At 38.6% G+C, this 17,953-nt stretch overlaps 1 protein-coding gene across 1 annotated transcript in view; it reads left to right on the forward strand.

Annotated features, from left to right (window-relative positions):
• The first annotated feature begins 6 nt into the window (after positions 1 to 6).
• The window catches only part of LOC103480639 (uncharacterized), a 23,035-nt gene continuing 5,088 nt past the window's right edge, over positions 7 to 17,953 (forward strand). The window contains exons 1-24 of the mRNA XM_017310591.1: positions 7 to 171; positions 254 to 1,407; positions 3,751 to 3,905; positions 4,450 to 4,508; positions 4,640 to 4,713; positions 5,482 to 5,604; positions 5,686 to 5,723; positions 6,910 to 7,035; positions 7,152 to 7,262; positions 7,396 to 7,425; positions 8,385 to 8,423; positions 8,620 to 8,745; positions 9,772 to 9,898; positions 10,864 to 11,034; positions 11,126 to 11,160; positions 11,997 to 12,149; positions 13,110 to 13,247; positions 13,348 to 13,386; positions 13,471 to 13,611; positions 14,591 to 14,718; positions 14,792 to 14,815; positions 15,821 to 15,844; positions 16,179 to 16,845; positions 17,687 to 17,744. Of these exons, the coding sequence (XP_017166080.1) occupies positions 459 to 1,407; positions 3,751 to 3,905; positions 4,450 to 4,508; positions 4,640 to 4,713; positions 5,482 to 5,604; positions 5,686 to 5,723; positions 6,910 to 7,035; positions 7,152 to 7,262; positions 7,396 to 7,425; positions 8,385 to 8,423; positions 8,620 to 8,745; positions 9,772 to 9,898; positions 10,864 to 11,034; positions 11,126 to 11,160; positions 11,997 to 12,149; positions 13,110 to 13,247; positions 13,348 to 13,386; positions 13,471 to 13,611; positions 14,591 to 14,718; positions 14,792 to 14,815; positions 15,821 to 15,844; positions 16,179 to 16,845; positions 17,687 to 17,744 (3,535 nt within the window). The 5' untranslated portion in view covers positions 7 to 171; positions 254 to 458. The remainder of the gene's footprint in view (positions 172 to 253; positions 1,408 to 3,750; positions 3,906 to 4,449; positions 4,509 to 4,639; positions 4,714 to 5,481; positions 5,605 to 5,685; positions 5,724 to 6,909; positions 7,036 to 7,151; positions 7,263 to 7,395; positions 7,426 to 8,384; positions 8,424 to 8,619; positions 8,746 to 9,771; positions 9,899 to 10,863; positions 11,035 to 11,125; positions 11,161 to 11,996; positions 12,150 to 13,109; positions 13,248 to 13,347; positions 13,387 to 13,470; positions 13,612 to 14,590; positions 14,719 to 14,791; positions 14,816 to 15,820; positions 15,845 to 16,178; positions 16,846 to 17,686; positions 17,745 to 17,953) is intronic.

A 17,953-nucleotide genomic window follows, 5' to 3' on the forward strand; every position in this document is an offset into this window, starting at 1 on the left:
CGACCGCTGTCACAGAAGAGACTCTAGTTCTTGCTCGCACAGCCCGTATCGTCAGCACCGTAAATCCAGGAGTAGATCGACGTCCACTTCAGACTGTTCTAGCTCTGAGGACAGAAGAGACGGGTGCCTGAGCCCATCCAGGTCTTCCTACAGTTATAGACACACCCTCAGGTCTGTTGGAGGAACTATTACTTTACATTGGACTCAACAGTTGAGATTTGTGTCATCATCCATGACTTTTCGTTCTGTTTAGGTCTCGATCTTGTTCTCCACGGTACGAGAAGTCCGCCTCCTATCTCCTCCTTGACCACCTTCTGCCTCCTGGGTCCACCTTCTCCCAGGGGTCACCTCTCTCCTCCTCCCAGCAGAGAGAAGGACCACCACTCCTGGGAACACCTCCTTTCTCCTGGGACCACCTCCTTCCTCCTGGGTCCAACTGCTCCCAGGTACCACCTCTCATGGGACCACCTCCTGTCTCCCAGGACCACCTTCTGCCTCCTGGGTTCACCTCCTCCCAGGGGACTCCTCTCTTCTCCTCACAGCAGAGAGGAGGACCACCTCTCCTAGGATCAACACTCCTGGGAACACCTCCTCTGTCCTGGGACCACTCCCTCCCTCCTGGGTCCAACTGCTCCCAGGTACCACTTCTCATGGGACCACCTCCTGTCTCCCAAGACCACCTTCTGCCTCCTGGATCCAACTGCTCCCAGGGTCCACCCCCCTCCTGGAACCACTCCCTCCCTCCTGGGACCACCTCCTCCCAGGGACCACCTCTCATGGGACCACCTCCTGTCTCCCGGGACCACCTCCTGTCTCCTGGATCCAACTGCTCCCAGGGTCCACCTCCCTCCTGGGACCACTCCCTCCCTCCTGGGTCCACCTCCTCCCACGGACCACCTCTCATGGGACCACCTCCTGTCTCCCAGGACCACCTTCTCCCTCCTGGGTCCACCTCCTCCCAGGGACCACCTCTCTCCTCCTTCCAGCAGAGAGGTGGACCACCTCTCATGGGACCACCTTTCCTGGGGCCACCTCCTCTCTCCTGGGACCACCTCCTCCCCCCAGGGTCCACCTCCTCCCAGGGTCAACCTCTCTGCTCCTCCCAGGAGAGATGTAGACCACCTCTCCTGGGTCCACCTCCTCTCCTCTCTCCCGTGACCACCTCCTCTCTCCCGTGTCCACCTCCTCTCCCCTTGGGGATCTCCAGACATTCCATTTTAAGCGTTAAGGAAGCGCAGCTGTACTCTCTAGGAATGCCTTCCGAGAGACAGCTTTCACCCAAAAGCAGCAGCAAGAATCCGCTGTCACCAAGTGGAAGCGGCGAGAAACAAATGTCCGGAGAGACATCGGTCCCTCAGGATGAGAGCAGAGTAGAGACACTGGTGAAGAAACTGCTTCAATCATCAGGTTAGACACATAATGGGAATTGGATTAGCCGTAATTGAGCTTCCTGACGATTAAATTGCTACTCTGTTGAAGCTGTGATATGTAGCTTTTTAAAGTTTTTTTTTATTTATTTTTAAAAAAAAATTGTCACCATGTTGTGACAGAATAATATGAGGCAGATAATCTGTGAAAATTCCTCCGCCTCCTCATAGTGCTACTATATTTCTGAAAAAACTCCCCTCTCCCAGTCAAACACATCCAATCAGAGCCAAGACGACGGTGTTAGCTGTCAGTTAAACTTATGTACGTGCTGCTAAAAGAAACAACGGTAACACTTTCTTTGAAGGGGTGTGAATAAGACTGTCATGACACTGTCCTAAACATGACATAACACCTGTCATGAACATCAGTAAGTCTTCATGAATATATATGACTGTTGTCATAAAGTGTCATTCAGTAAATCATGACACTTAACAATGTTGACATTATTCAAAATGTCTTTGACAACTTGTCATTAACATAGACAAAATTGTCTTTATGACAACTTGTCATTGACCAAGAAATCATGATCTGACATAAATTTGTCATATCTGTAGTCGTAATGATTTAATTATTACACTAGCAAAAGCTTTAACAAAACGGTGATTAATATTTCCACTCCCTGAAATAAAGCGAAACAAGTAGGACAAGCGATAATGATTTCATTAAGCTTTATTACACTGTCAAATGATTTAATGACAAACTCATTAACAATTTATTTTACATCAACAAAAGTGGAACAAATGGCACCAGTTATGAATATGTCATCAAGTGTCAATACAGTGTCATTAATATCTCTTACCTCAAGTAAAGTGAAACGAGTAAGTTATGAAGATGTCATCAAGTGTCACTACAGTGTCATTAATATTATCTCTTACCTCAAGTGAAACAAGTAGCAGCGGTTATGAAGATGTCATTAATATTATCTCTTACCTCAATTGAAACAAGTAACAACAGTTATGAAGATGTCATTAAGTGTCACTACAGTGTCATTAATATTGACTCTTGCCTCAAGTAAAGTGAAACTAGTAGCAACAATTATAAAGATGTAATTTGGTGTTATTGCAGTGTCAGATGCTATGCCAACATTTGATATTAGGTCTTACCTCAAGTGAAGTGAAACACACTGGACTACTTATAACTACCATCATAACTGTAGAACAAACCCTTTCTACATTGGAATAAAACAAAAGATAACTTCTTCTAAGATAACAGAGGGTTTAACGTCTGGTCAATATATTGGTACTCTGAAATACTGATTGAAAAATTAAAACAGAATTACTTACTCTTTAACTTAAGAAAATAGGTTCTTTCAACAGTAAAATTTTTTGCTTTAATTATGTCAGCCATATCCTTTGTAATAGCCTTCCTGTAATGCTCTGAAAACAGGACATCTTCTTCTTGTCTTCATTTCCCAGAAGCAGCTCTTTGAATGTGGCCAGAAATGCTCTGAAATTACAGGTGTTCTTGCAATATTTAATCATGGTGAAAGCCTTTTCATGAATTCAAACTTAGGGAATCTCTTCTGGACATTCTCATAGTCGGTGATGACTCAATTCATTGTGGTCACTTAAAAAAAAGAACCAAAACAAAAGACAATGTCATCATAATTCAGCATTTAATTAAATACCATTCCAAAAATGTCCCTTTCTACACACTGTCAGAATGGTAGACTGGCAGACAAATGTCTAGTTAACATGACTGGTTGCTATAAAGTGCAATACAATTATTTCTTAATACAAGTAGCATGATAACTAAAGCTGAACAAAATGACAAGTTGTCATAACGAAGACAATTTTGTCTAGATTAATGTCAAGTTGTCATGACAGACATTTTGAATAATGCCAACTTTGTATTAAAAGTGTCATGATTTTTGACACTTTATGACAACAGTCAGAAATATTCATGAAGACTTACTGATGTTCATGACAGGTGTTATATCGTGTTTGTGACAGTGTCATTACAGTCTTATTCACACCCCTTCATATAAAGTGTTATCGAAACAACTTAAAGTTCAATGAAAACTTTTTATCCATCGTCATCAGTGGTCATGCTAACAAGCCTTAGCGAGTCTGCCATGAGTGTGAGCAGAATGATTGACGGCGCTAAGAGTGATTGACAGCACTAACACTTTTAGCAAATATGTAAATAAAACAAAAACATTTTTATTAATAAAAGTTACATACTTCAGCTTTAACCAGAAGAATCCAGACTAAAAACATGATATATTTTCTCATTTTTTTGCCATTGTTTTCCTCTTTTACACTAAATTCTTTGCAATTCTTTAACTCTGCTACATTAAAGTGTGCTTTTGTCTGTCTCTAGCTGTCCAGTCTTTGTCAAAGCAGATAGATGTAGAGAGCGTGGTGAAAACTCTGACTCCGGTTTTCCTGGACGAGTTCAACAAGTTAACTTCAACACCCGGATCATCAGAGGCGCCTCAGACTAAAAGCACAGCCAGTTTCCCGCCAAATCACAAGGTTTTGTTACTTAATTATTTTTGTTATACATACAGTGGCAAAACGTTTTTTTTTTTTTTTGACTGCATACTTGCGACAAACTGCACACATCTGTTACGTTTTGTTAAATTGTAAACCCCCTGTGAAAGCATAAACTCCGCCTCCGGACAGATTTAAAAAATTTCTCTAAAGTAGGCGGAGCCAAGACACTGATGAGTGTGACCAAATGTGGGAATGAGTGGGAACAGAGAAGATCTGTTGTCAAATTAACAACTTTGTTGCTAAATTTAGCAACTTCTCAGACCCTTTGTGATATTTTTCCAGAAATCTACTATTCCAACTCCTAACTCGCCAGTCTACTTACATTTTATTACTACATCACTTTCCTTCCACATAAGTTTGTGGTTTTAATGTGAATTTAAAGATGTTCAAAGATGTAAATACAACACTTGACAATTTAAGAAGCAGATTTCATACATTAGAGATTTCTGTTGTTACATAGGAAGCTTCTTTATTGTATTTTAATCAGTTTGCTTGTGTTAAATAGAATACTCTCTATTTACAGTCTTCTGGACCCCAGAAGCCTCCTGTGACTTCAACTGAGCAGAAAACGGCTACGGAAATGTATGATGTATTCTTTATGTTAATATTTAATTTAATCTGTCCTCCTTGTAATATTTCTGATGGTTCACCCATTTGCTCCTTTAGTTTATGTTTATATCTGAGCTGACATCAGTTCACTTTGTTCCTTACAGGAAATCTCAGCCATCAAACAAAATTGAAGCCCTGAAAGTGAAGGAGAAACCAAAGAATGAAACTGAGCTAAAATGTAAGTGGGAAACTACTTAGTAGGTATAGAAAGGAATCTTTGTTGAGGATTTTTGCTTTTTATCACAAAATTTCTCTTGGAAACTTTATTTAATAGGTGTAATTTGGGTTATTTTGCCGTTCAGAAAAGTAAAAAAAGCAAATAAATTAAATGGTGTTTCATTTGTAAATTGTTTCAAACTGGATATTTAATTAGCAAGCTAAATATGTAGTTTATAATATACATATTTAGCTTCAAACTAAATATTTAGTTAGCAAGTTAAATAGTTTACAAAATAATTTTGTCATCACGCAAAATATTTAGTTTGTAAAATTTAACTAACTAAAAAATTGTTTGATAGCTATTTAGTTAGAAATCTAGTATTTAGTTGAAAGCTACATATTTAATGTAAATTAGTTGGAAATTTAACTTCAGGCTGAATATCTAGTTATCAAGGATTTAGTTGGCACAATACATAGTTGTAAACTAAATATTTAGCTTGGTAATTCATTATTGTTTAATTTAGAACTGCGACACTTATGAATACTTGAATGACTTGATGAAAATGTAACTTTTAAAATTAGCCTCCATATTTTTCTCTTATGACAAATTAAGAGTTAATTGTTGGTGACACAAAGACCAAAAAACTGTCTGCTGGTGAAATTCCAGATGTTTGTGTTGGGAATTTCTGGTTCTTTGGTTCATTTGTTTTTGTCATGTTTAAGACAAACCAAAAGTGATATTTGATTAATATCCGTTTTCACCTGTGACACATTTTCTGATTTAAAGGTCTGGCGATCACACCTGGTGAAAGTAAACCAGCATCAAACAAAAAGCCGGCGCCGGTGATTTGCTCAGATGATCTGACTATTGGGGAGAGGATAGAAAAATGCTTTGACCCCAAACTTCTTTGTATGTAAACATTACAATTCAGTTCTTTTCATTTTAATATTGTTTTGTTTTTTACTTTATTTATTTGACTCTTCTTTCCAGGGCCTGTTGAGTCCAAAGATTCCATTTTAGAACCAGAAGTAAGCTTTCTATCTATTTTTATCAGTACTCCTGAAAGCTGAATTCACTTTTCCCCCTGACCAAGACCTAAGCCAGTCAGATTTAAAGATGGTCCCATTTTCTACCTCATTTCACAATAAGTGATGTTTGGAAACAGCAGTTAATTGAAATCAAAGTCGCCTGTGAATGGTGGACTAGACACACAGAACATGAGTAAAACACCTGACAAACTTTATGCTCACAAATAACCCCCAGGTAGGCGTCTGTGGTCTGATCTACATCAGCGGTGTAAAAAGTTTGTCGTTTGTGCGAACCCCCGACTGCAGTTCAAAAATGATACAGATTTGGCCCACAGATACAGATGGAGACTTTTGTTTCGTAATGAGGGTAAAAATTATTACCAACATAATTTTCTTACACAGGAAAATGTGAAGTACAAAACTAATTATTCGCCTGTTTTTAACCATGTTTTAGCAAAAGATAAAACCAAACTTTTACTGAAAAGCCAACTTTGCTGCACTTAAATCAGTTTTTATTCTTTCTTAAACTTGGCTAGATGTAGCAAACATTTTGAAAAAGTTTTACCCAAACCCTGTTCTTTTTACTTAAAATACATTTATTCAGTCGAGCCCAAAAGAAACTGAAAACTACATGTGTTTCTTTCAATAGAGAAAACATGAAAAATCCACCATGGCGTATTAGGGCCGTTGTATAAAAAAAAAAAGAGCAAATTTTTGCCAAAAAACAGAACGTTTGAGCGCAATATCATAAAATATATTGCGCTCAAATTAACAACTTTGTTGTTTGTTGCAAGAAAAACAAGGAAATTTGCTAGAAAAAAAGTCCAATTTTTATATTACCATCAGACATTTTCTTTTAAAAAACACTTGGAAATTTCTGAAAATGTTTCTAGAAAATTTATTAGATTAATCACAGGATAAAATGTACTCCTTTTTCCATCTGCAACAGCCCTAATACACAGTCATCCTTGTCAGGTTTTGGATCTACAATAAATATCGAGCTACTTTACTTGATTTCAGGTTCTTTTGGCCCACAAACACTTTGGAGTCAACAATTTTGTCTCACTTGGCAAAAACTTTGGTCACCTCTGGTCTAAATCGTATACAAGCCCACAAACTGTGTCCTAATCAACACAATGATGTGGTTTTTCCCTTTCCTAATGTAACTGCTCTGTTTAATCCGAAGCTCTTGATAACCAACCTTCCCAAGTACTACGACGGCTGCTACACAGAGGATGATGTCGTCGCTCTCCTCCAGCCTTTTGGGTTCAGGAACAGCTCTGACATTTATGTGATTCCTCAGAAACAACTGGTGAGCATCTGCTGTCAAATCTGCGTTTTACCACTCAAGTTTTGGTTTTACTGGTTGAGCACATTTGATAGATCCACGTTTTGATGAGTTTTTCTGTTTTGTTCTTCTTCTTGCAGGCTGTTGCTTTCATGCCGCAGGTGAAAGGGTTGAGGAAAGCTCTCGCACATTTTAGTCGCGGCTTGTTTTTCAAAGGATCTAAACTATCCCTACAGGCCTGTAGAGCAGTGGTAGGTGTTTCAGTGCAATGCTCACTTTATTCAGCTGTTTATCTGAATAAACAGCTGAATAAACGCTGGATGATGCCAACAGTGTGTCATTGGATGAGCTTTTTGTAAAAAAATATCTCAACTCTGTTTTCAGACTGGTTGGAAACCCGGGAAGCCTACATCGGTTAGTATACACAAAGATCAGCATGTTCTGTAGGAAATTACTTCTGTCTCCATAGTCAATGAATCTAGTAATTGCATGATAAATCAAAACAAATTAATTTGCATGATTCAGCGTTTCTCTCTTTCTACCAAAACCTGAATGACAGAATTCTTCAGTCTAGTATTTTGGTCTCAACTAAACATGTTTTTGAAGGATTATTTAATCTTTGAAGTTTATTTGCAGGCTTCATAATTCATATTATTTGTTGTTTTTGTTTATTTTGGATATTTAAATATCTTCCACTTCTAGAGTTAAATGTTCATTAGAATTTAAAGTTTATTGATCTTTGAGAATGTGTTCTTGCACTGTTATGCCTTTATTACATCACATCAGTTGAAAATGGTGTCAAAAGTACAAAATATCTTTTATCGCATTAACTTGGACAATATATCGTCCAGCAAAACGGGTCACTGAGACAGGCCTATTTCTTCATTCATCCCTAACAAACCACGTTTTCTAACCTTGTTTCAATGGGGAGAAAATAACCATTAAGATGTGAAAATGCTGGTTTGAACAAGTGACTCATGCGCAAAAGGTGACCAGATAATCGACTCTTTCATTGCTGATTTGTTGGAGATGATTTCCAGCCTCGCCAGTCTGTCATGCCTCTTTTTAGATGAGCTGTCAGGATGTCTGTAGCTGCTAACAGTTTTATGTTTTGACACAGTTGAGTTGCTAGCACCAGGGCCTCACAGCAAGAAAGTCCTGGATTCAAATCCTGAGGGCCAAATTTGTGCCACTGTTGAGCTGAGATCAGGGGGCCACACATAGCTATTCCACGTACAGTAAATGGCCCCCGGGCCACACTTTGAACATACCTAGGCTAAAGATTTTTAATAAGTTGATAAAGTGTGTTTAAAGTATATTATTTATTCATGTTTCATACCTTCAACACTTACTCTGGACACTTTCTGTTTCAGCTTAGCCTTTACAAAGCTTTGATGCGCTGCTTAAAACATGTAAGTAGTACTAAAACATGTCATAAAACATGAATAAATGTATTTATTCTTTATGCTTACTTGAGTTCTGAGCATAGGTTGTGTTTTCAGGCGATGGTCCGCTATTTAACACCCTCCTAAGATGAACTGAGAACCATCAGCTGTGATTATCAGGATTGTTTTGTATCAGCTCTGATTGTTCACTCTCTGTTTTTAGAACATGACTGATAACGGAGAAAGAGTAATCTGCATTCATCACATCTCACCCAGCGAGGCCCGTGACCTCCGGACGACTCTGAGGAAAATTGGTTCTGTGAGGAACTTCCTGCCTCTGCTCAACAAGGTGCAAACACACACAAAGGCACAAGGCTCCACAATATGTTAGGAATATAATATCGTTGTGCACAATTTTCATTATGCAAAAGACGGTTTGAAGTGGTACAATGGTTGGTTACTGTCAGCTTTGGGCACTGCAAGCTAAAAGGGTAGCAGGGCTAAACCTAAAGCGCTAACCATAAGCACAGAGCTGGATAGAGTATCTAAACATTGTGCTCAAGTCAGAGCAGGACCACTTCAGCTTCTCTGTACTCAAGTTAAAAGTCCAAGAAATTTCTTAAGTTGGAGTAAAAAAGTATTTGGTAAAAAATCTACTCAAGTGCAGAGCAACTGATCAAATTATCAATCATTTAATATTTAAAAATTACATCATCAGATGGACCTAAAAGTATTGTTTTGTCAAACAAGTTACTCATGTCAATGTAACTAGTTGCTACCAAACTGTGCGTAAGCATCAGCGCTGCTAACTCTAAAGCGCTACGCCAACAAGGTACGTAGCGTAAGCTAATGCTGGTGCTGCACAGCATTATTGCTGAAAAACGTGAGAGGAAACGGAACTGCTGTGTAAACAGCCTTCACCCCCTTCAAAATAAGAGCATGAACACAACTGTCTAACTACTTAAAAACATTCTAACCAAAGCTTAAGTTTGTGAAAAAGCCACTTAAATCAGTGCTTCAGCATTTATCCCAAAAAATTAATTTAGTGTAAGCTAATTGTTTTTAACTAAGTTGAAAACAAAAAACTGTGCTCCACTACTAGTGCATTAGCAGATTAGTGGAAATGTGCTACCATTTTCTAAGTGCTAAAGTAATATTTGGACATTTAGCGTCTCAGATTTTCGGATGCTCACCTCTGACAACAATGACGTTGCCCAAAACGGTAAAAGCTGCAGAGTGACGAAGCACAGATGACAATAACAAGAGGAAAACAGGCACATATTGTAATCACAAGATTTTGTTATAATGTGCAGCCCTGACAGAAAGTCGTAGATTTTAAATACATCTGTTTATTCCCTGTCTGTGTGTGTTTCAGGTTTTTGTTGAGTTTGAGTCGAAGCAAGATGCAGATCGGCTTGGAGTTTGGCACAGCTTCCTGAAACGAGGCCGTAAACACACCGTGGAAAGGCTGAAAATGGTTTTGGCCTCCAATGTAGCTCTGCGTGAGTTTAAAGAAATAAAAAATTACACAGTAGACACTCTTTATATTACTCTAAATATGATTACGGTAATATCTAATGTAAAACCCCAACACAAAATTAAAAAAAATAACTTTCCTGATCTTAGTTTTGACCATTATTCAGAAAATCTGAAGCAGTCAGCTCCATATTTGACTTCCTGTTGCAGTTGACATGTTGTAGACGTTCAGGTTCACACCAGCACCTGTCAGGCATGCACACAATGCTGGAGACGATTCTGCAGCGATGGAACGATTCCTTTAGCAAAATGAAACATGGAGATGCAGGAATTCTGTGCAGTACGCCACAGCAACGGGAAAAATAATGCAGATAAACAATTGAACAATTATTCAAAACCACGTCTTTCTCATTCTCTTTTGTCGGCTACGCTATGCAGAGACTCGTTGCCATAGCAACCGACAACTCCACCACACGTTTCAGGATTCAACACCAAAAAGCACTCTAATATTTCCCACACAAAGAACAGAACACTCGGTCCGTTACAGTTTTATGTTTTCAGGCTTGATGTTTATTTTGCGATTACTAATAAGCGATCCCTGTGGCAGATTAGCTTCCGCTGCTATCGGCTCTTCTTGTGGTGGTTGATGAGCTAGTAAACACCTGCTCTACTGATGATCTGCCAGAGTTGCTGTATATGTCGCCTTTTTTTTAAACTTTTGTAGCTGAACCAAAGCAGATGGCATTCCACAGCACATCTAGATGTTATGTTGTCAAAGTCAAGCTAGCATAGCTGACCAACTTCCCTTCAAAAAGTGTTCATTTTTGTTCCTAAATAAATATATTTTTTCCTAACCTTATCTAGTTGTTGTACTGTTGACAATTACTAGCAAAGCGCTGCATCCCTTTTACTTTTATATATCAGGTGTACATTTAAGATTTAGCACGTTATTTTGACAACTTGCTGTAATCACCTGTGTGTTCATGTTCAGCCCCCAAACTTCCTGCTCAGGCTCTGCCAGACACCGGCGATGCTGTCGCTAGTGCGAGGATCCCTATTGCCAACGGTGTCATCAAAGATTGTTCCAATCCTCCATTTTGGGTCACGATGTCAACGCCGCCATACATGTTTCCCACTATGTCTCCGTGGTTTGACATCCCTGGTAACAAAAACAACTTGCTACTGAAAAAGACACATTCAGAAGAAGCTAAAAGCAGACCGAGCGAATAATTGTGCTTGTTTTCCACCTCTAGCTTTCCAGACCGTGAAAGAGGTTAACGACATAAAGGTGATTGCAACTTTCTATTTTTTGTTGTTTTTATATCAACCTGTCCGTTTAATGTCCAAGTCTTTTAATAATAATCTCTTGTCCTCAAATTATACAGCAATGAGCATCTTTACCATCATTTGTTGTGAGACATTTTACAGGATCTTAATGTAGCACAGATTGTGTGTTTTCATAGTGATTTTAAATACTTACCAGCTTTAACAAATGTGTGCATATGTGAAACGTTCCTTTCAGTTTTTCTGTCAGTTTTTCCTACTGAATGAAAAGTTTATTTTAGGGTTGTGCCAAAAGAGATGTTTGGTGTGCTATCATTTAAACTACCGTATTTGCCGCACTATAAGGCGCATAGAATAGATGCTACAGTAGAGGCTGGAGTTACGTTATGCATCCACTAGATGGAGCTGCACTAAATGGAATGTCAAAAAAACAGTCCGATTCGGGTTGGCGAGGAGAGCCTTCCGCGACTGGGCCGGGGCGTGACTGGATGATGGTCCGTTCGCGCACAGCATGTTCGTGGAGAACTTGGTGCTAAATGACGACCTGATTATCAGGTCGGTAGGTAGATAGGTCAGTCAAACTTTATTAACAAWCCAGCGTTCTGACAACTATCCCAGCATGCACTGCGCGCTTCTTCTTCTATGGGCGAAAATGAAGTCGGCGGCTGCTTACCGTAGTAGCTAGACTTGTTGTGGATCAATATTGGTCCATATATAAGGCGCACCGGATTATAAGGCGCACTGTCGGCTTTTGAGGAAATTGAAGGTTTTTAGTTGCCTTATAGTGCTGAAAATACGGTATTTTAAATGTTAAACTGTTTCTTTCTTCTTTTCCTGCAGAAAGCTCTCCCTCAGGCCTCCCAGTTCTCCACCGTCATGCTGACTGGTTTCCCTCAATCGATAAGGAGTCAAAATGTTGACGCCCAGTTGGTCTTGAGTTATTTCACCAAAGGTCACTCACAGTCTGTGAACGTCCTGCCACTGCAGAGGAGGGTAAGGAAGATAAGGTTCCCGATGGTCTAGTCCAAGGGTGTCCAAAGCGTGGCCAGGGGGCCTTTTGGGACCGTTGGACTGATTTTTTTTTTTTGGCCCCCAACAGGAAATCAAAAATGTTCCAAATTTGCCATTGATGCAGATAAAGATCTTACACAGGAAAATGTAAAGTACAAAACAAAGTATTTGTGTTTTTATATCCAAGATTTAACAAAAGGTAAAAGCAAGTGTATCCATAGACCTTTGCTGAAAAGCCAACTTGGCTCTTATTCTTTCTTAAACTTGGATAAATGCAGCAACATTTTGAAAGAATTTGACCCAAATCCTGTTCTTGTGCTGAAAATAAACGTATCCAGTTGAGCCCAAAAGAAACTGAAAACTACACGTCTGTCTTAATGCAGCAAACATGAAGAAACCACTACGGTGTATCAGCCATTGTAGAAAACAGAAGGTGATAAATTGCTGAGAGTGAAATTTACATAAAAAAATTCTAAAAAAAAACCCAAAACAAAAAAAAAACAAAATGGAAATTATCGAATTTGAAATGTCAAAAATTTTCTTTTGAACATTTTTCTAGAAAATGTCCAAGTTTTCTAGACAATTTTTTGAGATCATAAAACTTGAGAGTTTTGACAGAAATGCACTCTTTTGTTTTTGTTTTGTTTACAACGGCCCTCATCCATCGTCAGAAAATCCCTTTCAAGGTTCGGATCTGCAGTGAAGATCGAGTCCAGATTGCAGCCGCTTTAGAGTCAACAGTTTGACCCACTTGGCATAAAGTTTGAACACTCCTGAGGGAATCGGCTTGTTGCGACAAAAATTAACACATTTTATGTTTGTTAACCTTCAAAGGTTAATATAAAAACTGCACAAATTAACTTTGCCAAATAGGCTTTTATTTTAAATCAAGGCTTGTTTATGCATCTTGTTTTGATGCTTCAACCGTCCCGTCTCCTGCAGGCCTTCGTGTTTTTCCCTTGTTGGGATTCTTGCCGCAGCTTTCTCGAGGGCTACTTGACTCATAAACCTTCTCCTGGCAAAGACTTTGTCCTCAAAGTCCACTTGGTCTTAGAGGACATGCAACCAGGAGACACGGAGGTACTGGCACAGTCTCAGAGCTCCTCACAATAAGAGCTCAGCATGTTTACTCTTTCAAAAATGTCTGTGTGTTGCATGAAACATCTTTTTGCTTTTACAGGAGACGATGTACAAGAATCTGATGAGATGGAGCAACGCTGTAAGTTATTGGTCGTTTATTCCGATCTTCTTTCGTTGTCGGCTTGTATTTGTTTTAATTTTTCCTTTATTCTGTTTGCTGTAGCACGTTTCAGAGCCCGAGTCCCTCAGTCAGCGGCTGATATGTGTGACTTTCTCTGACGCCACCCTGAGCATCATTCAGAGCGTTCTGATGGCGGTCGCGTCCCTCGCTCCGTTTGTCAACTACCTGGTCCTCGCTGAACGCGTACGTTAGCTTTCACCCCCTGCTATAGCCTGACGCTGCAGAACATTGTACATCAGCGGTGTCCAAAATGTGGGCTGATTTAGTTCAACTGCAATTTAAAAATGTTGATGGAGATTTTTAATTTGTAATCAGGGTAAAAATTGTTACCAACACAGAGTGTTTGTGTTTTTATAACAAAAGTTTAAGAAAAGGCAAAACCAAGAAACTTTTACCGAAAAGCCGACAAATCAGCTTTTATTCTTTCTTAAACTTGGCTAAATATAGCAAGCATTTTGAAACAAAGTGACGCAAATCCTGTTCTACTTACTGAAAGTAAGTTTATTCAGTCAAGCCCAAAAGAAACTGAGAGCTACATGTCTTTATTTTAATACAGCAAATGTGCAAAAACTATTACGGCGTATTAAGGCAGTTGTAGAAAAAAAAGAGAAAGAGAGAGAGGTAGTAAAATGTTAAAGAAGTCAAACATTTTGAGAGTAATCTCAGAAAATTCCTAGATAAAACAAGAAAATTTGCTAAAAAAAACAACTTTTTTAGACGAATATCAGAAAGAAAAAAAAAACATGGAAATTCCCGGATTTTCTTTTGAAAATTTTTCTGGAAAATTTCTGAGACTAATCACAAAATTTCTGAGTTTTTGGCAGAAATGTGCTCATCTTTTACCATCTACAACATCCCTAATGTACCGTCATAAAAATCCCTTTCAGGTTTTGGACCTGGAATAATTATCGATCTACTTAGTCTGCTTGACTTAAGATTGAGGTTTTTGGCCTGCGAAAGTTTGGACACCCCTGGTTTAGAGTCTGAAAGATCTTTGAAAAATGGAGATTAAGAAAAAATCCTCCAACACTAACCAGTGATTAATTCTTGAATTTGGTTTCATAACTTTTATTTCCCAATCTTCATTTTTAAGACGAACAGCAAATCCACACACTTTAATGACAAATGAAGAAACATTTTTCCCCCCGTCTTTCTGCTCCAGGTGTACATAGAGATGTGTGACTCCAGCAGCGTAGCTCTGGTGTTGGACCTCCTGTTGTTTAACCGTCTGTCTGAGGAAGAGAAGAAGAAGATTAATGATTATGATGAGAAGAAGAAGAAAGACGTTTGGTACGTTTGTCTCCAGACCCTCTGTGCTTCCAGGCTGTTTTAACTTCAGTAACTGTTTGTTTTCGCTCCACAGGAGGAAACTTGGAAATGCCCACCTGTGAGTATCTGAAAGTATTGTTGGTCTTTGTCAGGTCATCAGAGTTCAAAGGTCATCAACACAGTCAACTTCTGGAATCCCTTAGTTTCTGTCAGTTAACTACAATCAGGTTTATTTTATAGCACATTTCAGCTACAAGGCAGTTCAAAGTGCTTTACAGCATAAAAACACAATCGTTAGTTTAGAAATGTCGCTCCGCGTTCATTTCTTATTAAACATGTGCAATGAGGCGACTTGTCCTCAAACAATTTGTGCAAGAGAAATTTTGAGCTTGCGGACTCAGATGTGCAGACGCGGGTTAACGACTCGACACAAGAAAGTTAAAAATGTTCAACTTTTGTTGCTGTCGTGGGAAACTTTCGCATTTTGCTGTCGTTCGCCGCTTCCCATGTGAACCAAGCAACACGCCGTGAGAGAGAGGCAGAGTTGGGTAGTAACTAGTTACATTTAATCAGATTTACTTGAGTAATTTTTGGAAAAATGTACTTTTAGGAGTAATTTTACTAAATTCTGCTTTTACTTAAGTAATTTTATTATGTTGTATTTCTACTCATACTTGAGTAAAATTTCTGGATTTTCTGTGAAAAACAGACATGTTTTTAACCAAAAATTCAGACTGCAGTTTTTTAGTTTCCTACGTTTTTTTTTTTGTTTTTTTTTTTAATTGAAAGAAACTGATTTTGTTCATTTTCCCTGATTTTGTTATGTTATGTGAATTATTGTCATTTTCATCCTTAAAATACCAAAATTTCCACATAACTTTAAATTTTTCTGTCTGATGATGTAATTTGTAAACATTAAATGATTGATAATCTGATCAGTTACTCAGCTGCTGGAGTAATTTCTTGGACGGCTACTTTTTGCTTTTACTTGAGTAAAAATATGTTGCAGTAGAGCCACTCTCACCACTATCAGCTTTAAAGTCTGATCTCAGCTCAGCTGTGGGACCTTCAGTGCGTTTGTGTCTAAATAACCTCAATAACTGTTTCTGCTTTTGCTCCACAGGTTCAAGGTTAAAAATGTCCGACTGTGAGTATCTGACAGTAATGTTGGTCTTTATATATATCTCTCTAATATTTTGTGTTTATATTTTAATTGGACAACAAAACTATTAGAATGTTTTTGTTTAGATTTTCCATGGTGAGAAGCTTCTGTCTTTAAATAACTTATATACACATGAAGTTAATATAATTTAGGTAGTTTTTGACACTTTCTTACAATGCGATGGATTGACGATAAGAATAAATACTGAAATATTTACAGAATGTGGAAAAATAAATCTGAAGGCGAAAATTGCAAAGGATTTAGATTTAAAGCATGGAAAAGTAGCAGCTGGTGAAATATTTTCCCTTTTTAATTTCAGTGTGCAGAGGCAGCCCCCAGCAGGGGGCGCTGTTCCAGGACTGGCTGAGGGAGCTCCAGATAAAACCCAACCTGCTGGTGTGGAAGCTGCAGCCTGTGAACAGCAGCAGGCCGAAGCAGCTGAGGAAGAGGATGTTGGAACAGATTCAGCCGAAGATCAGACTGAAAACAAAAGTTGCACTCAGCAAACCCAAACTCCTACAGACAAGTTGTCCAAAGAGGAAGGAGAGCTGATCGATTGTGTAATGGATCAGAAAGACGAACTGAATGAAGAAGAAGAGAAACTAGCAGATAAACCGAAAACGGCCGGTAAAGAGTCTGAGACGAGAGGCGGATCTGCAGCCAAAGACGACGAGACGACCAGCAGCGACGACGTCCTGGCGACAAGCGTCTCTGAAAACACAGCAGCTGGGAACTCAGGAGGCGACGATAAACAAGAAGAAGAACCGACAACAAGGAGAGATAACGTTTTGACCAGTGAGATAACGGAGTCTAAAACCAACGGAGAAGAGACGCCAGCAGAGAAACAGAAAACGGCCGATAAAGAGTCTGAGATGAGAGGCGGATCTGCAGCCAAAGAGGACGAGACGAGCAGCAGCGAAGACGTCACAGCAGGGGGGCAAAATGAAGAAGAAGAAGAAGAAAAGGAGGCCTCCACAAAGCCTGAGGTGAGGAGAATATTCTCATCTCTATTATCTGATATCTACTGTGTAGAAGTTTGGTGGAACGCTGGTAAAGTGTTTTATTCTTTAGAAAATAGAAAAATATCTGTAGAATTAGGTGTGGGATTAAAAAAACTATATATATATTTTTTAGATCAGAGTGTGAACGCTGCAGGATCATGTGACTAGTTTTTTACTTATTTTTGTACAAATTTCTGCTTAGAATTATAAGCAGAAACAAGACTTCTACTCCTTTTTTTATTTCTTTTTTTACATTTCTGCTTATTTAAAAAAAAAAGAGCAGAAATTAAGTAAATCAGAAATGAATTCTGACTTCTGCTCAGAATTATAAACAGAAAATGCTTCACAGATCCAACATCTTCAACTTAAAATGTATTTCACAGCTTGGTTTACTATCATATTCTGCAAGTTATGTTTAAAATACATTACAGAACAGATCAGATTTTACTCGAAAAACAAAAACAATCAAACATAATATTCTATGAAGGTGTAGTGAAGTATATTGATTCAATAGAATACTGTATAATTACAAAGATATTATGTTTTTTAAATATTATTATCTTTATATGACCTGTTTTGTGTTTAAGGATCTACATGGATAGTTTAATGATGTTTATTTGCTTTAGTAAATTTACTTTTGAGACGAGGATTAGACTGCATAAGATTTATTTTCTCCTAACTACTTTCATTCCAGTTATTTTTGCTTATGTCAACTTGTGACTTGTTCATTTTAAGCTGTAAATGAAACATGAAAAAGTGGAATATCTCCTGGTTTTGTTTGCATCTAAAGCAGTTTGACATGATGGACGCCTCTGTTTTACTTCAGCAGGAAGTCGGAGCAGAAACTCTGAGACCTGCTGACGGCTCAGATCGAAGCAGCCCAGGTTGGTCTGTCCTTTTACTTTGAAATCTGTCCTAATGCAAACAGTGGAGTTCTTGACGTTTTAGATTTAATGAAAATCTAGTTAAATATAGTCCAAAATAATATAATTAGGTTTTGTTTTTCTATTTCACACCAGTTTAGTTTTATTCTGGTTTTTCATCATCAGTGTTTTTATGTTCAGTTTTGGRTCAGAGTGTGAACGCTGCAGCA

The sequence above is a fragment of the Poecilia reticulata genome, linkage group LG18, assembly GCF_000633615.1.
Source record: "Poecilia reticulata strain Guanapo linkage group LG18, Guppy_female_1.0+MT, whole genome shotgun sequence".
Classification (NCBI taxonomy): Eukaryota; Metazoa; Chordata; class Actinopteri; order Cyprinodontiformes; family Poeciliidae; genus Poecilia; species Poecilia reticulata.